This window comes from Apium graveolens, chromosome 1 (assembly GCF_009905375.1).
Source record: "Apium graveolens cultivar Ventura chromosome 1, ASM990537v1, whole genome shotgun sequence".
NCBI lineage: Eukaryota > Viridiplantae > Streptophyta > Magnoliopsida > Apiales > Apiaceae > Apium > Apium graveolens.
Genome location: NC_133647.1, coordinates 201,305,540 through 201,330,231, shown reverse-complemented (window position 1 = coordinate 201,330,231; position 24,692 = coordinate 201,305,540). Strand labels below are relative to the sequence as shown.

The window sequence follows — 24,692 nt, the reverse complement described above, 5'->3', positions numbered from 1 at the left end:
CCTTGGGGGATTCTTCTTCATCCTTAAGAGCAACTGTCCTTTACTTTCCTCATTTCCTCTTACTTCTTTGTTCCATCTCAGGTTCATGAGTCTTGAGCATTCCATAAATTTCATCAAGAGTTGTTTTATCAAGATTATAGTTGTCTCTTATTGTTGTTGCCTTCAAATCCCAGTATTCAGGAAGAGCTAACAGGAATTTAAGGTTTGAATCTTCAAGATCATACTCCTTATTAAACAGTGACAAATCATTCAAAAGTTTGACAAATCTATCATATAAATCAGTCAATGACTCATTAGCCTTTGAGTCAAAGTGTTCATACTCTTGAGTGAGTATTGTCTTCCTGTTCTTCTTGATCGTATCCGTTCCCTGACATCTTGTTTCCAAAGCATCCCATATCTCCTTTGCAGTCTTGCAGTTTATTACCCTGTTTGACATTACATTATCAATAGCACTATACAGTAAGCGTCGTACCTTAGCATCCTTAGCAATTGATGCGATATCTTCAGCAGTGTAATCACTCTTTTCCTTTGGTATAGACTTTGCTGCTTCACCTGCAACTGCAACTGCGAGCTTGGTTGGTTTGTGAGGCCCTTCCTTGATTCTATCAAGATATTCTGGATCTGTAGCTTCCAGAAACATGGTCATCCTCACCTTCCATATGGCATATTCAGATGGTCTCAATATGGGAACTCTAATAGTCTCATATCGGCTTTGAATTTGTGTCTTTGGAGGTTCTTCAGTTTTGGTGGGCTTAGTTGGAGTTTCTATTTCAGACATGATTGTGTTTGGATCTTAAACTGTTTGTGCGTTAACAGATAGGCTCTAATACCACTTGTTAGGTCACACACACTGTAGAGGGGGTGAATACAGTGTATAGTACAATCAAATCGAACTTTAATAACTCAAGTAACAGAAAACAAACTTTATTGAAACAATAAACTCTGTTAAAGTATGGAACTGTTCTCTCTCAGTGATGAACAAATATCACGAGAGCTGCTAGGGTTACAATAAATAATCTTCTCGATTGTGATAACACTTATAGTGTAAACCCTATGTCTGTGTTTATATACTACACATTTACAAGATAATCGCTAATTGATATGGAATATAATTCTGCTTCCTAAAATATATCAATCAAATATCTTTTCTTCCAAGTATTCTATTCTTCATAGAATTCCATCTTCATGCATATCTCTTCTTATGTTTGTCTCAATCTTCTTCCCTTTAACCAGCTGCCTTCCTTATCTGAACGTCCTTCAGTACTTAAGTTCTGATATCCATCTTCTGATAATTATCTCCTGATAAGATAAGTACTGATATCCTTAAGTCCTGACTTCCAGTAAGTACTGATTTATCCTGTTTAAGTAAGATCTGAAAACTAAACATAAATCTCATTAGCCATGACATTATCAAATATATCTAACAGACTCTTTTTACTTAATTTAGTACATATCAAAGAACCTAGGGTGGTGCATTCAACAATAAAAATTAGCTTTATAACAATACAAGTTACATATAATACGGTCCGTTCAAATCATGTAAGCAGGTTTCCTGTTTCATGCTCCTGATCTGCAACATGGTTATATGAGTTTAAACTCTTTACGACTTGAATAACCATTGCCAATAGTTCTTTTCTTTTAATACAAGTGCATATGCTTTTCAGGAAATGTGATTAATTGCATAACACAAAACCTGCAAATCTAAATTTATCACCACCACCATATCACATAAGTAGCAACAGATCAAGAAGTGAGATAGATGATATACTCATCTAAATGATTAGAAATCTCTTATCGGCTTTGTAGAAGTTAAAGTTGGTTAATCAAAATATATACTGATAAAAGTCTATATCCAATGTAAAATTACACTCGTGTTAGACTCTAAATTTTATTATTAAGCAAGGTTCCGATTAGTTTTCTCTTATTACACATAAATTAGCACATGAACATACATTTATCATTTAACATGAATGAAAAACAAGAACATATTAAAAGGAAAGTCAAAACAACATACCATAGATATTACACAATCTCTCATTTTAACTTTTAACTCCTAATAGACCTGAAACCAAGGTAAAAGTTCCAACAATATTAAAAGCAGTCTAACGTTCTACTACATTTGCTTCATCTTAATGCATCAGAATTGTAACAACAGGGTATAACACACTTCCAAAAAATGTACGCCAAACATGTATCAGAATCAACAGCTGAAAACAGAAGAGCAAAACTAATAGTTACCATATCCGAGAAGCACACAAATGCAGCTTCATTAACTGCGGGAAATGACCTCCGCGTAATGAAGTATTTATCAAAATAGTGAAATAATCGAGAAAGCCACATGACCACGACATTATAGTTTGTCCATCTATTCACAAGCTCTCTCAACATAAACTCATCATGCTTCTCTCACAAAGAAGGCAATACCTGAATCAGATGCGAACACATTAAAATTAGCTATAAAGAAAAAGACCAAAATGTTACCTCCTGGTTAATCATTGGCCATCAGAGTCGTAAAAAAATGCCCAAGAAACACAAAGGCGAGATCCTTCAAACATAAAAGGTGGTCTACAGGGCAAGGTCATATAATACATTTGAAGAATCCCAGTATTGGTGAATGGGAAAATAAGAAATTCCTTCAAATGGAACCTCCCCAAGTTTACTTTCACCTCCATGAAGAGGTGCCTATGTAACCGGACTAAGATATGGGCTCCGAACAAGAAACCAATTAAAAATTAAAAAAATCAAGACCAGGCACCTAAAAGAAAAAATTAAAGAACATTAATAACCCCAGAACATAAGAATGAACATATACAATTTACTATATTCAGATTTGAAAAAAAAAATAAGCATACTCAATTAAACCCAAATTTATAATCGATTTAGGGGAAAACATTTAAGGTTGATGATTTACCTTTTTGCAGCTTCAAGCTTCTTCCAGCTTGATTTCGTCTTTTTCGAGCTTCAATCGATTTAAACTTTGAGCTTCAATATCCGTCTCTCTCTCCTGCGGTGTTGTGTTTGTTTGAGTGTGTTGTGTCTGGGTGAATTATTGTCCCAAAATGTGTGTTCTTACTTTTATGTTTTATGTTTTCTTTTTCTTTTTATTATTTTTGGTAAGCCCAGCAAGATATCCCGCTATACATTTCAGAAGCCCGCCTAAAATTTTAGCCCAAATTTTGGATATATTGCAACAACTTAAAATAAATATTACAACAGAATAAAACATTTTAATTCCATCCAATTTTTTCCCGTCTATTATAATGTTTTTAAAAGTTCACTATGCCATAGATTGGATTCTGCAACCGTTTACACTGGGGTTGCAAACAAAAGTGTAATAATAGCCTTCTAAATCCATGCCTATCGCAACCCCTATTTTTGATGTTACGGTATAGTCAAAATGTGTTACCAAATTAAATAACATATTTTATTTACATAATTATTTACATAGAAATGAGTTAATAATTGAAAAATATATTTTATTTATTTATTAAAATTAATAATATTAGTGGAGTAATTTATAATATATTTATAAGTTGAAAGTTTTATAACTTAACAAGTCGCTGGTGGAGTGATTTACAATATATATTGTTGAATTTATTTAGTTTTTTATAGTTATGTGTTAAAAAAAATATTTATTAAAAGAAAAAAGAGATTAATAATTTAAATTTGAAAAAACAAAGTTGTGCCGGGTGTTTATTTTGAATAAAATTTGGGCCGAGATTTGAGATGGGGGCAGGGTTGAAAATTAAGTTCCGGACCGATAATGAAATATTTTACATCAATTTTACTAGAATTGATGTTAAATTACTTTATACACATCGGTTATTATTAAAACCGATGTCTCAATTACTTTTTTTAAAAAATAAAATAACACGCTCCCATACTTTCCCCCTACTTTGAAACACTTGCCCCTTTAATTTTTCATTTCCCCCGACTTTCTCCCTCTTTTTTCAGTACTCTCTCCCCCGCCTCTCTCACCCCTCTTTCTCTCTCTCTCCTGGCTCCCTCAAAACCCACCCTCAAAGACCCACATACAGATCCACAAGCCCTATACATATACATAAGCCCTAGCTTTTTTCTTCACACTAAAAACTTAGATTGAATAGAGATGGTCAATTTTCAATTAGGCGAAACCCTAATTTCTGTTAATTATCTCATATTATAGCTCTGTTCATGTACAATTTGTAAGTTCTTTTCAAATTTATTAGTGTTAGGCACTTCTACTAACTCTTTTTTCTTTAGCAGTTTTCTTTTTCCGAAAGAGATCCAGGATTTGGTCTTCAGGACTTTGTTATGGCAAATGTGACTCTGAGGTACATTTGTAATATAGTTATATGTGCTGATTTTATCGCAGTGTATGTATAATACCTTGGTAATTTTTTTGCGTTTGACGTCATCATATTTTAGGATAGGTCTTCATTACTGTGTTGATTTTAGGATAGGAAGGTCAGTATTTAGCCGAGATATGTCTCTTATGTGTTGATTTAATTAAGCATTTTCCGTGACTTATTGTGATACTGTTCTTGATATGATGAATTTATTATGTTTTGTAATGTTTAAAATATGTTTCTACAATTACTATTAAGCTGATGGTGCTTTGTCTGCTTCATTTATTTTAGGTGGATTTGACACTGCTCATGCTGCAACTAGGTTTGAGTTTATTTAATTAAAATAGGTTTATCTGGTTCGGATCGAGAATACTCTCAGATATTTAGTTGGCACGTACCTATTCCAGTTTAATATATTACATTATCTGCCACTGAAATGCTTTCATTTGAGTGATATTTGTTAGTGAAATCTTGAAGTGTTATGGGAATTTAACTATTCTACTCTATTCATATAAAAGTTCTGTATTTGACAATCTAGATCAAATATATAGAAATACTATCGAGATGATGCATCCTAAAGTAGAGTTCTAAATCGTGCAAAGGTATCAAAGTGGTACAACAGGCAACTTACTCATGATTCATGAATGAAGTGTGTTCAGAACCAATATTTTCCATGACTCTGTAACTAGTATCAAAGTGTATACTTAATAAATTTGTTCGTATATGATTTCTTATGCTGCAGCCAACTGATATGGGTCTTGAAAAGATTGAATGCAGGTTAGGCTCTCTCATACAAGCGGAAACAATTGCTTTGTTGAAAAGTGCAGTGTGGAACGAAAGGCTTGAAGGTATGCTGTAACGACCGAGAATTTTGTGTCGTAATTAAGAAAGTAAAGTATGTTTTATGTGATGAGATTATGTGATTAAGCGGTGATTATTTGTCTTATCTGTATACTAGAGTTAAGGAGCGTGGATAAAAACGTTCCAATTTAAAGAGTCAGCTTAGAAGTCGAGTTGTGGTGTCGGGCCGTCAGGTAGAACGGAACCCGTCCTAATATGGAATTAAATAATATAAAATATGAATTATATGTGAAGTGAATGAATAAAGTATATCGTCTTAAGAGAGATGTTGATTGGCAAAGATAATGAGAAGCGTAATCGAAACGCTGAGCGTCGGGCCGTCAGGCTGAACGTGACCCGGTACGCATAAAAGATGATAAAGATTAAAGAGGGATAGATTCTATGATCAGACCTGAGTCGTTATGTGACTATATGTGTGTGATTGTTTGACTGTGCGCATGACTATATGTTCTGTGTCAATTTTGTGAATTTTAAAGGAATTATGTGATTTAAGTAAAGGTTTAATTAACCTTCGTGCATTTTTATAAAATCATCTGAGATGGATAAAAACATGGGATTTGTTCTGTTATATTCATAGAGGTCCTAGAGACTTTTTAAAAATGATAAGTGAATTTGATTGTTGATCTTTGCATTTTTAAATTGATTTTATGTGGAAAATGTATTTATTAAAGCGAGTTTGCGAAATTCATATAAAATCAACCGTTCGCTCAAATTCTTATTATGAGTAATGGTTAAAAAGCTAATTTCGAGGCCTATGTATTAAAATTATCATTTTCTATAATTCTCGACTTCCCGAGAGAGATATATTTTATATTTAAATTTTGTTGCATATGAGTAAAAAGAAAATGGATAATGAGCATAAAAGAGGATTAGTAGATTACAAATTTGCCCTTGTTTTTAGTGGTATATAAACCCACTTCTCTTTCTTTTTCTTTCTTTCCTCCCGTGCACTCATTCTCTCTTCTCTCTTTTTTTTTTCTTTCTCTCGAACCCTCTCACTCTCTCTCTCTCTCTCTCGGATTTTTCTCTCCCTCTCGGTACTCTCTCTTTCTTCACTCTCTCTCACTTGTTCTTCACTCATTCTCGAGTATAGAACCCTAATTATGGGAGAAATAGAGATATCCACTTGTATTCATTCATGCATGTTGTTATTTTTTTTAAGTTTTTGGGAAGGATCAATGTTGAGTTTGGTGGTTTTTGAGTTCGGTTTTCATGAAAATAAAAAGGGGTTTTGTGTTTTGAATGAGGATTGTGTTGCATGTGTGATTACTTGTGTAATTGGTGGTTGATGGTTGGAAACCCCCGAATGGGGGCACCACCGAGATGCCACCGCCACCAGTGAGCTATGATGTTAAAAACTGAGCTCTAGAACCTTAAGATCACTTCTTTATGTTTGCATGTGGTGTTTTGATTGATAAGGCCGAATGGCCATTATTATTTTTAAGGAAATCAAGTTAATTGTGGTTAAATGCATGATTTAATGATTTGATGTTAAGAAATAGGATGATTTGTGATTCAAGGAGTAAGAATATCAAGTTGCATGTTTTGTTTTTGAAAAAGGCCGAATGGACTTAATCTTTAAAGTTGTTTGATTTGAGTAAACTTGTTTAAAGTAATAATGGATTGTTATTAGCTTGAAAAGGAATGAAATCATTGATGCATGCTAAGTTAGGTTCGAATTTTTATGTTAATAAGAAAGGAAATTGATTTTTGTGAGATAATCTTGGTAAACACTAAGTATGAATAGCCTAAAAGTGATTGCATGTTAGTCTTAAAAAGGATCAAGATGTGCATGTCCTTGTTTGGTTCACTACACCATATATGGCCTATCGCAACGCCCCCCTTCAAGAATGTTAGTTAATATGTTACCTTTGATATGGTACTTGCGATCTAATTCAACACTATGTTTTCTATGTTAGCTTAGCCAAAAACGTGATGTTACATTAGGTAAAAAGTGTTGCATGTTGCAACATTTTTGTCAAAACGTTACCTTAGAGTATTAAAACTTATAAATAATATCTTTTAAGATTAATCAGTAATTTAAATTATTATATAAAAATTTAAGGTGATTTATAAATTGAATATATGTAATATGAATGATGAAATACAATTTTTTTACTTAATGAAATTTTAAAAAATTTAAAATAGGAATTTATAAAGTAGTAAAATTCAAAAATATAAAGGTGAAAAGTAACAAAAATAAAAATTGTAAAAATCTAACTCATTTAAAATGAGCACTTTTTTATTAGTTTTATTAAAAAAATGTAAACATACGAATTTATAAAATAATAAAATATGTGATGTAATACAAATTTTATATTATATTTTATACATAATAAAATTAAATAAATAAATAAATAGAATTTTTAAAAGTAGAAAAAATAAATTCCCACCATTTTTATATACGCACTTATACATATATGTATATTAAAATATAAAATATTAAAAAATGTAAATATAGAAATTCATATACACAATAAAATGAATAAGGTAAATATATATTTTTCTAAGCTAATTAATGTGAATATTAAATTTGGGACGTGGTAAATTTTGTAAAGCGGGTAAATGAAAATTTTCCAACCGTGCTTCAAATTTTTTGGCCCAAAACGCGCGCAATTTTGAGCCCACACAACATGGCAGTCTCTTTCTCTCCTATTTTGTCTCTCTGGGCTCTGGCCGCCTCTCTGTGCTCTCTCTCACTACCATCTCTCATTTTCTACCTCGTTTTCTCTACTATTTTCTCCCACTACTTTCTTTCTCGCAACTATTTCTCAGCACAGTCAATCTACCTAACACTGGCTTTAACTTTTAATCTCAATTATGGCTCAATTGATTTGAATATAAATTTGGGGTCCAATTAATTTGAATGTAAAATTAGGGCTTGTTCTTCATTTTGAGTTCAATTAGTTTCCTATTTTTAATTAATCTTCTTCTAATCTCACTTATTAACACTATGAAATTTTGATGTGCTTTTCTTCTTCACTGTCTACATGTGTGGGTTCAAAAATCATGTTCTGAATCTTAGAGTTGTTTGACACGGTAAGCACTGTCTAGTAAGTGTTATTATTATTGTTTTTCATAATATACATGAATGTTAACATAGAAACCAAATTGTAAGAAACCAGGACTCTCTAGTAAGTTCTGTTATTTATTGGCCGGAGTAGGGGGTGTTTTATTGGTATTCTTTCGGGTGGGTCTATTATTTGTTATGGGTTTAGACAGGGTGACCCTTTGTCCCTCTATCTATTTATCTTATGTGATGAAGGCCTATCTTCACTCTTGAGAAATTATGTAGCTAATTAATAAATGGATTCATGGTGTTAAAATCTGCAGGAAAGCACCTATCATTACCCACATGTTCTTTACGGATGACTCATACTTATTCTGCAAAGAGGATCCAGAAGAAGCACCGAAAATACTTGACCTACTGGGAACTTATGAACGTGCCTCAGGCCAGTAAGTAAAAAAGGAAAAGTCCTCAGTCTTTTATAGCTCCAATATTTTGCAATACAACACGCAGATAGTTGGCCAGATCCTACAAATGACAGAAGCAACTGAGCACTCTACTTAACTTGGACTACCAAACATTATTGGTAGAAATATCGACTCTCTTAGGGTATCTGAAAGACAAGGTAAACACAAAGATAAGGAGTTGGGATGGTAAATATATCTCACGGTCGGGGAAAGAGATATTGGTAAAAGTGGCACAAACAATGCCAACTTATGCCATGAATGTGTTTCTGTTGCCCCTGGAGGTTACAAGGAATATTGAGAAATGCCTAACGAGGTTTTGGTGGAATTCATCCCACAAAAACAATTCGAAACTCAGTTGGATGAACTAGGACATATTGGCCATGCACAAAAAAGCTGAAGACATGGGGTTTAGACATTTTTGTGATTTTAATATTGCAATGTTGGGTAAACAATTATGGAGATCGGCTGTGAATTCGCAGAGCTTAGTATCAAAACTGTATAAAGCTAAATATTTTGCTAACTCTGATGTATTTCATGCAACACTAGGTCACAACCCAAGCTTCATTTTGAGGAGTTTACTGGAGGCAAAACAGTTGCTTACTGATGGTACTCGGTGGTGAGTTGGGGATAAAAACATATTCAAATTCTAGGACAACTGTGTCTATTAACAGAAGAGAACCCGTTTATTACTTTAGATCCTGAGTCTTTGCAGGATCAAACAACCGTTTCTTCTATGAGTATCAATCAGAAGGAGTGGGACATAGAGGTGGTAACAAATGTGTTAAATGAGAGAGGCCGGGCCTGTGTTTTAGCTGTCCCGCTCTCTAACTCAAATCAGGAGGACGAACTCTATTGGAGACTGGAACATTCAGGTATGTACTCCGTAAAATCTGCATATAGACTGTTACATATGCAAAAAAATACGGGGAATACTGAGGACTAGTCATATTTCGTGCAGTCGAAGAGAATAAACATGCTGAGATAGTAACACTATGTTGGTCACTATGCCGAACAAGAAATGATTTAGTTTGGAATCACAAAATCACAAATATTAATAGGACGGTTGCAGCAACAAAACAGTATCTTGCACAATGGAAAGTAACTCATAAAAGGTTCTTTACTGCTCCTCTCCAGCCACAGGCAAAAGGAGAAAATACAGTCAAGATGAATGTAGATGCAGCGATGTTTGAAGATCGAGATGGAGTTGGTTTTGGCTTAGTGGCCAGAGATTCAGATGGTGAGGTGATTGAAGCCACATCGAAGTTCCAACCAGGGGTGGCCTTGCGCCTAGGCCCCCGACACATAAGGGCCCCAAAAATTTCTAACATTTTTAAATAAATATATATGAATTTTCATGATATATATATATATATATTAGGGTCCCATAAACTGATTTCGACTAGGGCCACTCGAATCTCAGGGTTAGCCCCGGTGCCAACCAAGCATGGTTTCACCAGTTATAGCTGAAGCAATGACATTCAAGTAAGTTTTAAGTTGGATGGACACTGGGGGTTGGCATGAGACTATTGTGAAATCAGATTGTCTGATTGTGGTGCAGGCAATACGGAATAAGGTCATGCGCTCATATTTTGGGTTGATTATTGAGGAATGTCGCTATATTCTTCAACATCTAACCAACATCAGTTTGTTATTTGTCAAACGGCCTGTTAATATGGTTGCCCATTAGTCGACAAAAAAATCATATTATTTGTCAGGTCGTATTTTTGAAAGAAGGTCTGTTTCTACATCAATTAAAAATTATATTTCTGCGGATTTGAGTTCTTACTACATATCCAGCTTTTCATAAAAAAAATACTACGGAATTTATCTTGGTGACATAGTTTAATGTCGATATTTAACTTTTTAATCTCTGTGTGCGAGTACGTTGATAAGAGAGAAGATACCGTAACAAGTACAGATTAACATCTAAAACTATAAAGGCAGGATAAGATTGTAGATGTCTTTTATAATGTCTGTCTTACCAAAGTAGCTCACCCACGTTTTTTTTCCCATTTACTTGGCTCATTTATGGAATCATATTATCAAGTAGGTGCACTATTTATGACCAAACTACCGGCACAAAAATACTACTACGTTAATCTTGAATTGACATAAATACAGTCCCCCCTATACAGTACCTCATGTAACATTAACACATATGAGCAAAATGAATATCTTCGAGAATTATTTCGTGACAAAATTTATTGGAATGAAATTAATGGCATGCTCTTTGTTTGATATATATTCGGTTTATTTTGATTATTATTGAAATAACTAGCTTAAAACCCGTGCGATGCACATGTTCCGTTAATATTTAGATTTTTTATTTTTATTTCATATGATTTTATTAAAATTCTAATATAAATAATTAAATACGTAAATTAATAACAATATAATTATAATTTGATTGTGTATAATTTTAAGTTAAATCAAATAGTATAGTATAAAATAATATAGTATAAAATAATATGTGATTGATGAGATTTGAAAAATTAACCTTATTTATAAATAATAATTAAATAGTTGATGTTGGCGGGGTTCGAACTTGTGAACTTGGTTAGTGTATTTTTTTTATAAATATTAATACAAATATTTGTTATTAGCAGGATTCGAACCTAAAAATTTATTTGTAATTTTATAAATAATAATATAAATGTTTGTTGTTGGCGGGATTCGAACCTGTAAGCTTCGTTGATGTATTTTTTTACTATTCAGATCTTACGGTTATGATTATTTGGTTAATAGATCTGACGGTCGTAATCGAAAGGAATAACCAAAATAGGGTTAACCAAACTATAAATTATTTCCATGTTCGGTTATTATAATTTAGTATTAGTATAGATTAGTTGTCATCATGATTTGTGAGCATATTTTATTCATAAATTTTTACAGGTCAAAATTATCTTTACACATATTCATCATTCGATCATCTAAAATAGTCCAAGAGATTATTATTAGTGATGGGCTCAAATTTTATCTTTTTTTTAAACTTGAAAATAGAAAATTTTTAGAATCAGCCCAATACCTCATATTCATTCTCATACCGAAAATAACGCGAGACTTCTATACCGTCATCATTATTTTGCAAGATTTCACCGCATTTACCATCTAAAAAGGAGATCTTTTTTTAAAGGCAATCTAAAAAGGAGATCTAAAAAGAAAAAGAATGGCACATAACTGGTTATAATTTATGGTTCTAAAAATTAGCTGATTTTTAATAAATTGTCAATAAATTACTTAGTAATTAGTCAAAAATATTTGTTTGATTTGACCGGTTTCCAATAAATCGGTAACTTAATTAAATAATTCCGATTTCCGAAATCTCTAATCATATTTTCATATTATAACAATTTAATTATCAAATAATTTCATTAAAAATATGTACAAAAAATTCAAAAAATGGTCTCATTGCTTCAAAGTTACCGTGTCCCAACTATTTCTTTACACTTCCGTTTTGGGAAGTACCATCCAATTTTTCACATTTCAAAACTTACCGATAATAGTATATATAGTATATAGGTCCCACCACTTTCCCACTTTTTTCACTTTTCACACTACTTTTGCATCACTATCTCCTTTTTACAAATTAAAAATCAGTAGATCCCACTATTTTACTCACTCTTCTTTCCCTTTTTCATTATTTTATACATACTACCTTAAAACTCGTGCGATGCACGGACTGCACATATTTTTTTTAATATTACATAATTTTAAAAAAAATATTTGAATTCAATTCTTAATTTTGTTTATTTAAAATTTTAAATGATATGATTTCATGATAATTATATAAGTAAACATATATGTTCATAACTTTTTAGAACATTTAAACTTATTTAAAGTGATGACATTGCTAAGGGGAAATATTATTTTAATGAAATTATTATTTTATTGAGGGTAAAAGTATAATGTCTGCATTATGTTGGTATCTTAAAAAATTATTATTTTAGTATGGTGATTAATTAATTGATTAACTATAACTCTATAAAAGATATTAGAAAAAGACAATATTACTGATTGAACGATATAATTTTATTGATAATTCTAAGTGTATTAAAAAATATTTTTTAAATAGAATTTGATTTTTTATTTCACATGTATAGGATACGAATTATACTTAGTCAAATATTAATTTGATTTATCTCGGATCAGTGATTTACATTATTTTATTTTAACCTGGTGCCCAATATACTGACCAAATCAAACTAATTATTTTTAGTTTAATTTTATTTTTTTAAAATTCCGGATCAATAAGATAATTTTGTTTTAGACTGAATAATTAGTATATATGTTTTTTTGTTAGTCGAACTGTATTTTTATTTTAGTTTTTTGTTAGTCTGAATCAATTGTATAATGTATTTTTTTATCATGCATAAATAAAATATATTATTTTATTTATCCAAGTTCATTGGTATAATGTTTTTACGAGAATTGATAGTATTATTATTTTATCTTAACCCGAGTCACATTATATATCAACCAAATTTTAAAAATTATATTTAGTTTGTTTAAATTCAATTTAGTCCGAGGTAACAAATTAGAATGATATAGAACTCAATATGAATTAAAATTTAAATTGGTAGAAGAAGTTGAATTTAAATATAAATTATAGTGATATAAAGTTCAATATAAAATAGAATTGAAATTGGTAAAATAATAGAGAAAGTTGATTTCAATATCAATTACAATTAGAATTGAATGCCCCAATAATTAGAATTAGAATAATTAAGTAAGGATAATTAAGTAATTTCAGGAAGTACTGATCGACCGATTACTAAATTTTTAATATTTTATCTATTATAATATAATATAGATATCTTAAATTCTGTGCTTAAACTAAATGTATACAATTGACCGATAGGGAGTATATTTTAAAGTGGACGCCGACAAATTACAGTCTTTTATCCATTAAATTAGTGGTATTTTTTATTAATTGTCTTCGATTTAGAGGAGGATGTGACCTTACCTACACAGTACTATATTATTAATATAATATAATACTATTAAAGGCAGTGCATGTTATGAGAAGAATAGCCGGATAGGTAACATCGTAATCGTCCATAAAATCCGAGGCGTAGCTAACACGGTAATCGGTATTCAAATTGAGCGAATATGATGTGCGAGATATCAGAGAGTGGACCATAAGAGCAACTCCAAGAGTTTGGTCTAATTTGGATCGAAGCCCGGTCCACCGAATCTCGGTCCAAATTTGAACCGAAACCCTCTCCAACTCTAACAGTTTGATCTAAATTTCGGTCCAAATCTCAAAATGTTTATTTAATTATTTTAAGGTCTTATAATAATAAATATATTATTTTTGTATGATGTAAAATATTATCTTTATATTTTATTATTATTATTAATTACTTGTTTTATTTTAAAATTGTTAATAAATGAATAATAGAATTCTAATTAAATTTCAAATATATATGAAATATAGTAAACATATTTAGTTATAATTTTTATAATAAAACCGTTAATAAAACATTATATTCAAATAAGAAAAGTACAAATATTAATTAAATCTTAAAACATCGTTAACTAATACTAATTCTCAGAATTAGTATATTTTTCCCACAAATGCTCAATTAGATCTCGAAGAGCAACGTTCTTCATCTCAAAGTCGAGGATCTCAAGATGAAGGTCAAGGATCTCAAAACAACCTAAATAGTTACGGGCAATATTTTGACTATCTTGGAGGAAGTCGATTTAATTTATCGGACTAAATTAATAATTTAGTTCATATCGCATTTTCATTTATGTTGTGTTTCAAATTAAGTTTTATGTGTTGTAATCTTTATTTTAATGTTTGAATATATTCGTAATTTGAATTCATATATTTATTTAATTACGTTTAAATATTTTTTAATTTAAATTATTATTTAAATAAATAATAATAATATCCTAATATCGGTTAATTGCATTTATAAATACCTGAAATCAAAACTTTATGTAATAAACTAAAAGAAATACATTAAAAACTATTAATTTAATCTCAGTTCAAATTTGGACCGATGAATAGTGTCGGCCTAAATTTAGGCCAGCACTATTCATCGATCCAAATTTGGACCGAGATTTAGTTCACTGTTGGGTGAATTTGGACCGAAATCGGTCCAAATTTGGACATTTAGGCCACTCTTGGAGTTGACTTAACTACGAAATTAATTAAATTGCATCGATCACTGAGCACTGACCGTCTGTATATATTCCATGGTGGCAAGTTGGCTTTTACAGTGATGTATGAAACTTACTTGAACGAGAACCCATTTCATAGATATGAGATCTAATCCCATCTATACAAAAAAGAGAAGAATTTGAGGTTAGAAAAATACTAGATATCAATAAAATTTATGAACCACAAATCGTTGAGTCGTGGTAATGGTTCTAAAAATCAGCGATTTACCCGATAATCGGCGGAAAAATCGAATCGGAGAACTGCCGATCCGGTAACAGAAAATCGCCTGAAAAAACTTTTTCTGATAAATTGGTCAAAATCGTTGAAAATCAGGTCAATTTTGGATGAAATCGTAGAACATTATGGTGTGATTGAATGAGATTCTTAGTGAGTTGGATGAAGAGAAAAAAAGAAATTGAGAAAAAGTTAAAACTTGTCAAGAAAAAAGAAGAAGAAGAAGTTCAAAAATAAAGGAATAAGAAGGAAGAAGATGCCTGAATGAACTCATACTATTGTTTAATAAAAATGGCACGTATATCAACAAACTGTACACCTTCAGAGTTATTTGAAAAGCAGGACAACTAGTTTACTTCTAGGAGCAAGTCCAATGCTAGTTTTATAATAGCTATAGCTATTGCTACAATATAGCATCAAAAAATGCATTTTGGTTCTAAAATAAAACTTCCTCTCCAATGCTAGTTGCATAAGTGGTTTCAAATTTAACTAACTCTCTTTATTTTTACCTAACTCTTTTAACTTCATTGAATGTTCTCAACAAACTTTCACCATCTCATTTAAACAAGTTTCACCATTTTCATTTTCTGTCCAAATTTTGTTTTCAAACTACTACAATGAGCAACTTAAAAAAAAGAATTCAGCGAGGAGATTTCAGTGACAACTCCTCTGATGAAGAAGGATACTCCATTTTGCAAGCACTAGTAGTGACCAACTATCAAAATATGCAAACAAGTCAAAACCAGGGAGGTCATACTGGATCCGTTCGTGGTCGATCTTATATTCGCCGTGACAGAATTGCTGCCAACGAAAGAATCCATTCTGACTATTTTTCAATGCAACTACTTTTCAATGATCAAATCTTTCTCCAACATTTTCGGATGCCAAGGCCTTTGTTTGAGAGAATTTTATGTCAATTGCAGCAACATGACAATTATTTCAAGGCTAAATTTGATGCTGTTGGTGCTGTTGGTTTGTCCGGTATCCAAAAAATGACAGCATCATTACGAATGCTCACGTATGGAACACCAACCGACAGTGTTGATGAGTACGTAAAGATTAGAAAAAGCACATCTATAGAATCGCTCAAGAAATTTTGTAGAGGAGTGGTGGATATTTTCGAATCGGAATACTTGAGGAGTCCAAATGAAACTGATATTACAAGGCTGTTACGTGTTGCTGAGGATCGTGTATTTCCAGGAATGTTAGACAGCTTGGATTGTATACAATGACAATGGGATAAATGTCCCACTACTTATCATGGCATGTACACCGGGCATGTTCATAAACCCACAATCATACTTGAAGCTGTTGCCTCGTATGATTTATGGATTTGGCATGCCTTTTTTGGGATGCCAAGTTCTTTTAGCGATATAAACGTGCTTGATCAGTCTCCTCTATTTGATGAACTTCGTTGTGGTCGTGCCCCTCCTGCAAATTTTGTCATCAATGGACGACAATATAAAATGGGGTATTATCTTGCTGATGGCATTTATCCAAAATGGGTAAACATTGTCCAAACCATTAAAGAGCCGAGTGATAAAAAAGAGCTCTGTTTGCAAGAATGCAAGAAGCATATCGAAAAGATGTTGAAAGAGCTTTTGGCGTACTACAAGCATGTTTTGCGATTGTGAAAGGGACATTTCGATTCTGGGACCAGGTTGATTTATATTACATCATAAAAATATGTGTTATCTTACACAATATGATCATCGAATATCAACGAGGAGAAGAAGATGTTGAAGGAATCGAACTTCTTCGTGAGAGACCAGTACAAGTATCGCGTGCAAGAACTTCCACCTTTTCTGAGTTTCTTGCTCGTAATAAGAAGATAAGATCCACAGACACGTATTATCAGCTTCGAAACGATCTTATTGAACAACTTTGGGCTCGTGAAGGAGATATTTAATAAGAGCACAACAACAAGGTTGCTGAGACTGCTTCTGTTGAAGAGTTAACTGCTTGAATCATATATTATTCTTATTTGATCTTCTACTAATGTAATATCCTTGATCAGATATATTAGTAATCTAATATATCCTATTTGATCATCTACTAATGTAATGTCCTTGATCTTCTACTATTTGTTGAGGATACCTTAAATCTGCATAAGGTTGAGCAATCGAATCTTGCAAGTGTTACAGCCAGAAATTATTAATATGAACCCCTTCTCATTCAATAATAAAGTAGATGTAGAACTGAACCCCCTTCTTAAATACACATTCAAAAGGTGAACAAAAAATCAAATAGAGTAGATGTAGAATTGAACCCCATTCTTAAATACACATTCAGAAGGTGAGCAGAAAATCATATAGAGTAGATGTAGAATTGATTGAATAATAAAGCCGCTAATATTATTACTTATACGAGTACACATACTAAATAATAAAACTAATACAATAATCAATATTAAGGGATATTATTATAGTAAGTTGTTGAATTTAGGCTGCTCCATTTTGCCAAAATTGTTGTCCTACGAAGCTGATAATAAGCTTTCATATCTAGATCTTGGATAGCAGACAAATTCATAACCATGATTGTAATATCCCATATTTTCAATTATTATTATTATTATTATTTGAAGTTGTTTATGTGATTTTTATGTGAATTTTAGTGAATTATCTGGTATTGGAGTTGATGCTTTGGATGTTTATATATGATATTTTTTGAGTATTTTAATTTTTATATGTGCAGTAAAATATAGATAATTATGGTATTTTTCTGATAATTTTTGGAGTGTTATATGATTTTTATAAGGATTTATAGATTTAATAATTATTTTCTAAACAACTATAAAACTATTTTGTAAAGCCGGGAATCGTTCAACTTCAACCGTTTTTGCATTTTTACAACTCGAAACTCTTCCAAAAACTCCATCCTAACCTAATCTGGATATTCTGAACATTTTCCGTGTTTTAACTTTTTCAATCCAGATTACGGTTTGACCCGTACGCGTCTTGGCACAAAATTTTTGATACGATAGTCATTTTAATAAATCTGCAAAACCCGTATTCTCAAAAGACAATATATTATTACATTATTTTCGTATTTCAAATACCCAGTATTTCTGTATTTTTGAATTATTCGCAATTTTTGGGGAATTTAATATAAATTTTATATTTTACAGCTTTTAAAATTATTCCCCGTAATTATTATTTTAGGGCATAATTATTTTTAATTAAAGGATAAAATACCCTTAATTACACTATACCATAGATGGCCTATCGCAATGGTTTAATCATGCGTGTTACAAAATTATGTTACCTTAGGTATGCTAATCTTAGCCTACCGTAACGTAGTATTTTGGATGTTACCATAGCCTTTGTAATATGTTACTATAGCTTCAAAGTGTTGCATATGGTAACATGTGGAAACTTATGTCACAATAGGGTGTTAATGGATAAAAAAAAATATTTTATAAATAATTAAATATGCATAATTATTGACTTGAAAAATAATCAATTTTCATAATATAATTAAGCAATAATATTAATATTAGCTAAGATTGATAAAATAATTTTTTTCTGCTAATCTTGTAAACTGTACTAATTAGTAACTGATATTTTTTTATTAATAAAAAATTGAGTATTATTTAAACTTAAAAGTTTATTAAAAAAAAGTGAAATTAGCAGCAATTTTTTTTACTCTTGTTGGGCTTTCCATCAAGCGGGCTTTCAAATTTTTTGGAGAGGTGGCATTATTTTGGACCAACCCGGGTTAAATTTCACACAGTCAAAACTTTAATTGCAAAACATCTCTCTCTCATGCTCTCTCACACTCTAAACATCTCTCTCAGGCGCTCTCTTGGCTTAATTGGAGCTAGGGTTTTTAATTGGAATTGAGGCCAAATCAGTTTGCGGTTCTATTCTAAGGTAGTACCTCTCTCTCTAATTTTGTGTGTATATGTATATACTACCTCCCTCCCCCTCTCTCTCTATTTTCTTCGCTCTTAGTTTATCTCATCTATGTACCATCCTTATAATCAGTATGTTGTTCATCTTGATGCCGAATCCTCCCCTGAAGAGCGCTTGGATTTGTTCAATTTTGTGAAAAATTGCTCCACTTTTTGTTCAATTTTGTGTTGTTGAAAGATGCCGGAGAGTGGGATTGGTTTATTAATCTCAGCGCTTATTACTCAAGATGGTCTGTTTAATGTACTATTCCTTATATTTGTGATTGTTTATATAGTTGTTGTAACTCTAGTACTAATTTTTGTGATGAATGTGCCGATCTTCTTGATGCGTTTTCAGATTTACCGCGAGACTTAAATTTCATTGAGCATACTAGTAAACTTGGGTGGAAAAGGTAAATGGTTCTTTTAACGTTTTTGTTTATATTACTTTGATTTTTTTTGGAATTTGTGTTACTGTTGCGAAAACTGTAATGATTTATGAAGGAAACACTGAGCTAAGCCGATGATGGTTGATCCAGGGTTGTATATGACGGAATTTGGAGGATGAAATGATGTCATTTGAGGTGGTTGAGGAGTATAAGGAGTATAATATTTTTAGCAAGAAGAAAGACAAGGTTAAGTTGAGTGGGGGAGCCAATGCGTTTAATACTACTAAGCATCTTTGTCCGTTATGGTTTCCAGGTTATTCCTTATTCTAATTGCTAATGCTTATGTTTCTTATATACATGTTTTCAATTACTTTGTATGAGATTCTCAAAATATTTTGAGAAAGGGACGGAGTTAGTATGAGATAGAGTGAGGTAATGTGAGTAGATTTGTTAATTTTCATTTTCTTGTTGAAGATGTTGGTTATAATTGGCTGCACTTATGTTTTTCGATTTTGTTAATAGGTCAGTCAGAATATGGGGATAGATGCTCTTATACCGATCAGTACAAAGTTGGGAGATCTTAATAATGTATTCAGGAGAATTACTAAAGCTACAGAGCACCCTCATCTGAGCATTCCTAAAACTGAAGCTATGAAAAGCCACAAGCAGTACAATCAGCTTATTAATCGCTCGCTAATGATTGTATCAGGTATGTTTTATGAATTAGTATATGTCATCTGCATGCAGTAGCGTATAGCCGTACACTTGTTCTCCACTATATGTATACAAGTAAGCAGCAATCATAATTTGCGTACTTACGTTCTATATTTTGATTCTGTGGCCCACAAGTATATAAAATGATATATTTATTCCCTAACAAGAGAAACAAATGCGACTAAACTATTAAACTAACAAAATAAGTGCAATTTGACATTTTCGGGCACTTTTTGATTCTATTTTAGATGTTGAATAATAATCTCAGACATTTATTTTTTGTAGTACATTATTTACAGATTGTTGCAGGTGTTTCATGTTTGGCCTATGAGGTTCCAACTTTCCAGGATGACCACAGCGCATAATCAAACCGCTGAGGTCACTCTTGGAATATCTAATACACTTGCACATCCAACATGTGAATCCTACGTTGTGTTCAGGGGTGAAGCTACCCTTCCAGTTTGGTTTAAAACATTTCTGTATTTTCTTGCCGTTGCTTACTGTTTTATTGGTTTGTCAGCCATAACTGGTCGATTTTTCCTGTCTATGGAAAATGTTGTCAAGAAAACCCGTAAAGTTGTAGAGATAGATCCTTACACAAAAATAGAAACTGTGAGATACAAGAAGGTTTGGAATTACACAATTGCTGACATTAGCCTGCTGGCTTTTGGGACTAGTTTCCCTCAAATCTCTCTAGACTAATGACGCAATAGGTAATATTGGAAACTTGTATGCTGGAGGTTGGCTTAATATCTATTTCACCCTTTAGATTGTATCTTAATGTACTAATTATATTTTTCTTATGAATATTAGTTTATCAAGTATGAAATGTTGCTACTTAGCTTATTTCAATACTCACAACCTCTCTTCCTGAATGGCTGAATCCTTTGTATATTATAACCATGGCAAAGACACATGAATAATATCTGATATGTTATCAATATTCTTAAAGTATCTATTATAGTTTTAACTATATTAAACATATAGAACTGTATCTTTGTTCGGAATATCTTGACATCTATGTTAATACATACGTTATAAAGGGTGATTTGAAAAGGAGAATGCTTGCATGATTAATGTTTTAAATCTTATTAATACATAGGCCTGGGCCCTGGGACACTTGTTGGTTCTGCTGCGTTTGACCTGTTTCCTATCCATGATGTTTGCGTTATGGTTCCAAAAGCTGGAGAACTGAAAAAGATATCAGATTTAGGAGTTTGGCTTGTAGAACACTGTAATATCAAATTTATCATGGAAATGAACAATACAAAGTTTATTCATGATGCAATTCGACAAAATTTGGCTTGTTTCCAATATCCTTGCTGATATATTCAGTTATTTCAGAAGCAGTATACATTTAGGTTTTGTAACGCTTTATCCAATTCTAGTCTCGTACTAGTAGTTTATCAGCTTTGTTAGTAATTAATTTTATTTTCTAGTCTCTAATTATTGCCATACCCTATTACAGTTGGAACTGCAGTGACGCTTATTGGGATGGCTGCTTACCGTGTATATGCTGCAGCAAAGAAAAATTCCTCAGGTTGAAGAACTCAATTGTTTTGTGCCTAAGCCATTTAGTAAAATGATTAGATCCCGAGGAGTCATTTCTGAGATATTATATATATCTTACCTTTACCCGTGTCCTAGTGGAACAAAGTCTTATCTGTGAGATATTATATGGGTATACTACACTGTATAAAGATTCTCAAAATATTAATGCTTTTTCCTGTTTTATTTGTGTGGAGTCCTTGTATCTTAAATGTTAGATTTGTGTTGCTTTTATTTTTACACCCCTTTTTCTTGATTTTCTTGATATTTGTTTAGTGCTCATTTGTTTTTGTTTTTACTTATTATTGAAATTTGTTTGTGATATTGATGAGTTTGTGTAGGTCTCCAGATGGGTCTGGCTTTTTTACCTCTACTGATGATAATACTTTTCATGGCTTCACCCTGTAAGTACACTTGTAGCCTCTTTCATATGAACTGACACACACACAATTGAGTATCAACACGAATGATCTTGTCAATTTTCAGGGTCCAAAGTTATTTTACATTTTTGTTACGTAACATCTTTCATTTAAATAAATTTTCTATGCATAGCAGACCGGGAAATAATTTTCAGGGTCACCAGAGTTTCAGATCTAATTAAATGATCTCTCCCGGGAAATATTTTAACGCCCTTTTCGGGGCCTTGCCACAGTTCATAATAATATAAGAATACATATATTGTGTGTCTTGATTATTTGTATATGTTCATATATATTTAGATTTGCTGGATAGATGTAAACTGAACTTTACATCATTGACTCACAGGAAGGCAGAAGTAACTTGGAGTCAAAATTAGAGAAGCAGATGAGACGTAACATGATGTTAGCGGTTCAAAGCCAGTTATCGAGATTTTGATGATTAGTTAAAAGTCAGTGCTTTTAATTGTAGTGATAAGGATGCATTTGTATTAGCCAATTAGCTTGTCTTGTTATTTATACCTAGATATAGGTACACGGTTGTATTATTTTTGGTTATTTTGTTAACTTATATAAAAAACAGGTTTGTGGCATGTTCAATTTACAAACAAATTTTGTCAATTTTTTTTAGAAATTTGTTATATTAGGTACTTCCATGTTACAAAAAAATTGGTATAATATAATACCAATCATTATAAAACTGTTACAGTAGGAAAAAAATATTACAATGATTTTGTGGCCCACGTGTGGGGCCCACGGGTGGGGCCCACATGTAGGGTCCATTTTTTTTACAAATTCTAAGTACAAAGGTAACATACATAGTATGATACTATAGACATATTTTGATGTTACCTTTGAAGCCTATTGTAACATAAAATTCAATGTTGCAGCAGGGCAAAAGGGATGTTACCTTATGGGCCAAAGGTAACTCGAAAAAAAGCAACTTAATTTTTATGTTACCTTAGGGCTTTTTCTGGCTGTGGTAACACTTTTTTGGGTCTGTTGTAACATTTTCTTGGTGTTGCTGTAGGCCATTTATGGTGTAGTGGTTCTTGGATTGTGAATTTTGAATTTTTGCCAAATAGAAAATGGGTTTAGAAGATATTGATTTGTGATTAAGTGAATGCATGCATGTTGATTGTATAATTTGATTAAGGTTGAGTCATTAGGTGATGTTTCGCTTTGTGCTTCAGAAATCTTGATGAAAATGAGATTAATGACTAAGTTAAGGTTTAAAACAAGTTGAAAATGTGATATAAGACTTTGCATGTCAAGATTGATCTTTGCATGTGTGTTTTCTTGATAAACCCGAATGGGTCTTAGGCTTAAAAAGAGAATTGAGTTGATTTTTGCTAAATATCTTAGTGACTAATGAGAACTTGATTGCATGACCATGATTGAGTGGTGTTTATGTTCGAAATTTGTTAATAAAGAAAATGGTGCTAGTTTAAATGTTGGATCATGCTAGAACAAAAGTTGTATGGTGTGATTTTTAAGAAATTTTATTGTATATGTATGATTATGGTTCGGATTTTTATGATTAAAAGAAAGAAGAGTGGTTCTTTAAAGGTTGTTGAATGAGATACGTGTTTATGTGAATTAAAGTGAGTATTTGATTGATTTTGATGGTGGGTATTTGTAATAAGGCCGAATAGGCCATATGAACTTAAGGTCAAAACTTAGTTTTTGATAATCAAAAATGAAATGATTGGATGCGTATATGTGAATATCTATGGATTGTTTAGTTGATTGTGTTATGTGGTTCGAATTAAGGAATAAAATAAAAGGGAATGAAGTTGATTGATATAAGTGATAGTATGCACGTAAATGTTTGGTTGTTAATGGGTCTAGTACTCGTAAAAGAGTCGTGTTAGTGTGATTTGAGAAATAGCCTAGGACAAGCGAGTATGCTTTGATTGCTAGGAATATAAGGATATAAAAACTACGTGAAAGGATTGTGCTATGTGTTGTGTGCTTATTTGTATAAGCTATATTCGTATGCTCGAGTCAAAGATATAATCGAGTTATCGTATAGAGAGATCGTTCCGGGAATGAGAGTTGGGAATCTAATTAAGATTTTTTGGTTTATATTGTAGATTCGGAGCGTGAGGGCATTCGGGCTAGGAAAGGGAAAAGTATACTAGGTGGCAGTAGTTCAACCCTCAGCAAAGCAATTTCAGGCAAGTAACTCTGATTACTTGTGTAAATGATTATAAAGGAAATGTTGTTCATACCATGTAGAGTATTGAACTGTTAAAGTATAAAACCCTTGCTTTATGAAACCCTGATATTGATTTGAAGTACCCTTGTTCTTGATAACCTGTTATTGATAATCCTATTAATTTCACCCTTTGATAATCTGCCTTTCTGTTCCAGTTTCCTATAATGCCATGAATCATATTGAACCTTTAATTATTTTGGATAACTCTGTTAATGATACCCTGTTTCTCTTGATCGCCCTAATGATCCCTAAGTTATTACCGATCCTTCAAATTTAGTGCCTTATTATCCTTGATACAGAATTCTTGAGAATTGTTCCTTGCGTATCTTTGATTCACTCCCTGAACTTTGCTTTCTTTAAAATCTGAATTAAGAATGAGTTTCGACTTGAAAGAGTCCGAATGATTTCAAAGGCTTGGTAATGATAAAATGAATTTTAGAAAC

At 32.0% G+C, this 24,692-nt stretch overlaps 1 protein-coding gene and 2 long non-coding RNA genes across 3 annotated transcripts; all 3 read left to right on the top strand.

Annotated features, from left to right (window-relative positions):
• The first annotated feature begins 15,686 nt into the window (after positions 1-15,686).
• LOC141717330 (uncharacterized) lies at positions 15,687-16,301 on the top strand. The gene has a single exon (XM_074519416.1). It carries the CDS (start codon positions 15,687-15,689, stop codon positions 16,299-16,301), a length of 615 nt encoding a protein of 204 aa, XP_074375517.1.
• A 2,540-nt stretch (positions 16,302-18,841) lies between these two features.
• Positions 18,842-20,709, top strand: LOC141724315 (uncharacterized). The gene is made up of 5 exons (XR_012576590.1): positions 18,842-18,941; positions 19,056-19,212; positions 19,320-19,374; positions 19,501-19,663; positions 19,873-20,709. It is a non-coding gene; the product is annotated as an uncharacterized LOC141724315 (long non-coding RNA).
• A 324-nt stretch (positions 20,710-21,033) lies between these two features.
• LOC141724310 (uncharacterized) lies at positions 21,034-22,576 on the top strand. The gene is made up of 3 exons (XR_012576587.1): positions 21,034-21,604; positions 21,954-22,016; positions 22,378-22,576. It is a non-coding gene; the product is annotated as an uncharacterized LOC141724310 (long non-coding RNA).
• Positions 22,577-24,692: the final 2,116 nt, after the last annotated feature.

Excerpts from the sequence above, each read along its gene's own strand:
- LOC141717330 (XM_074519416.1), top strand. The coding sequence starts at position 15,687 with ATGAGCAACTTAAAAAAAAGAATTCAGCGAGGAGATTTCAGTGACAAC.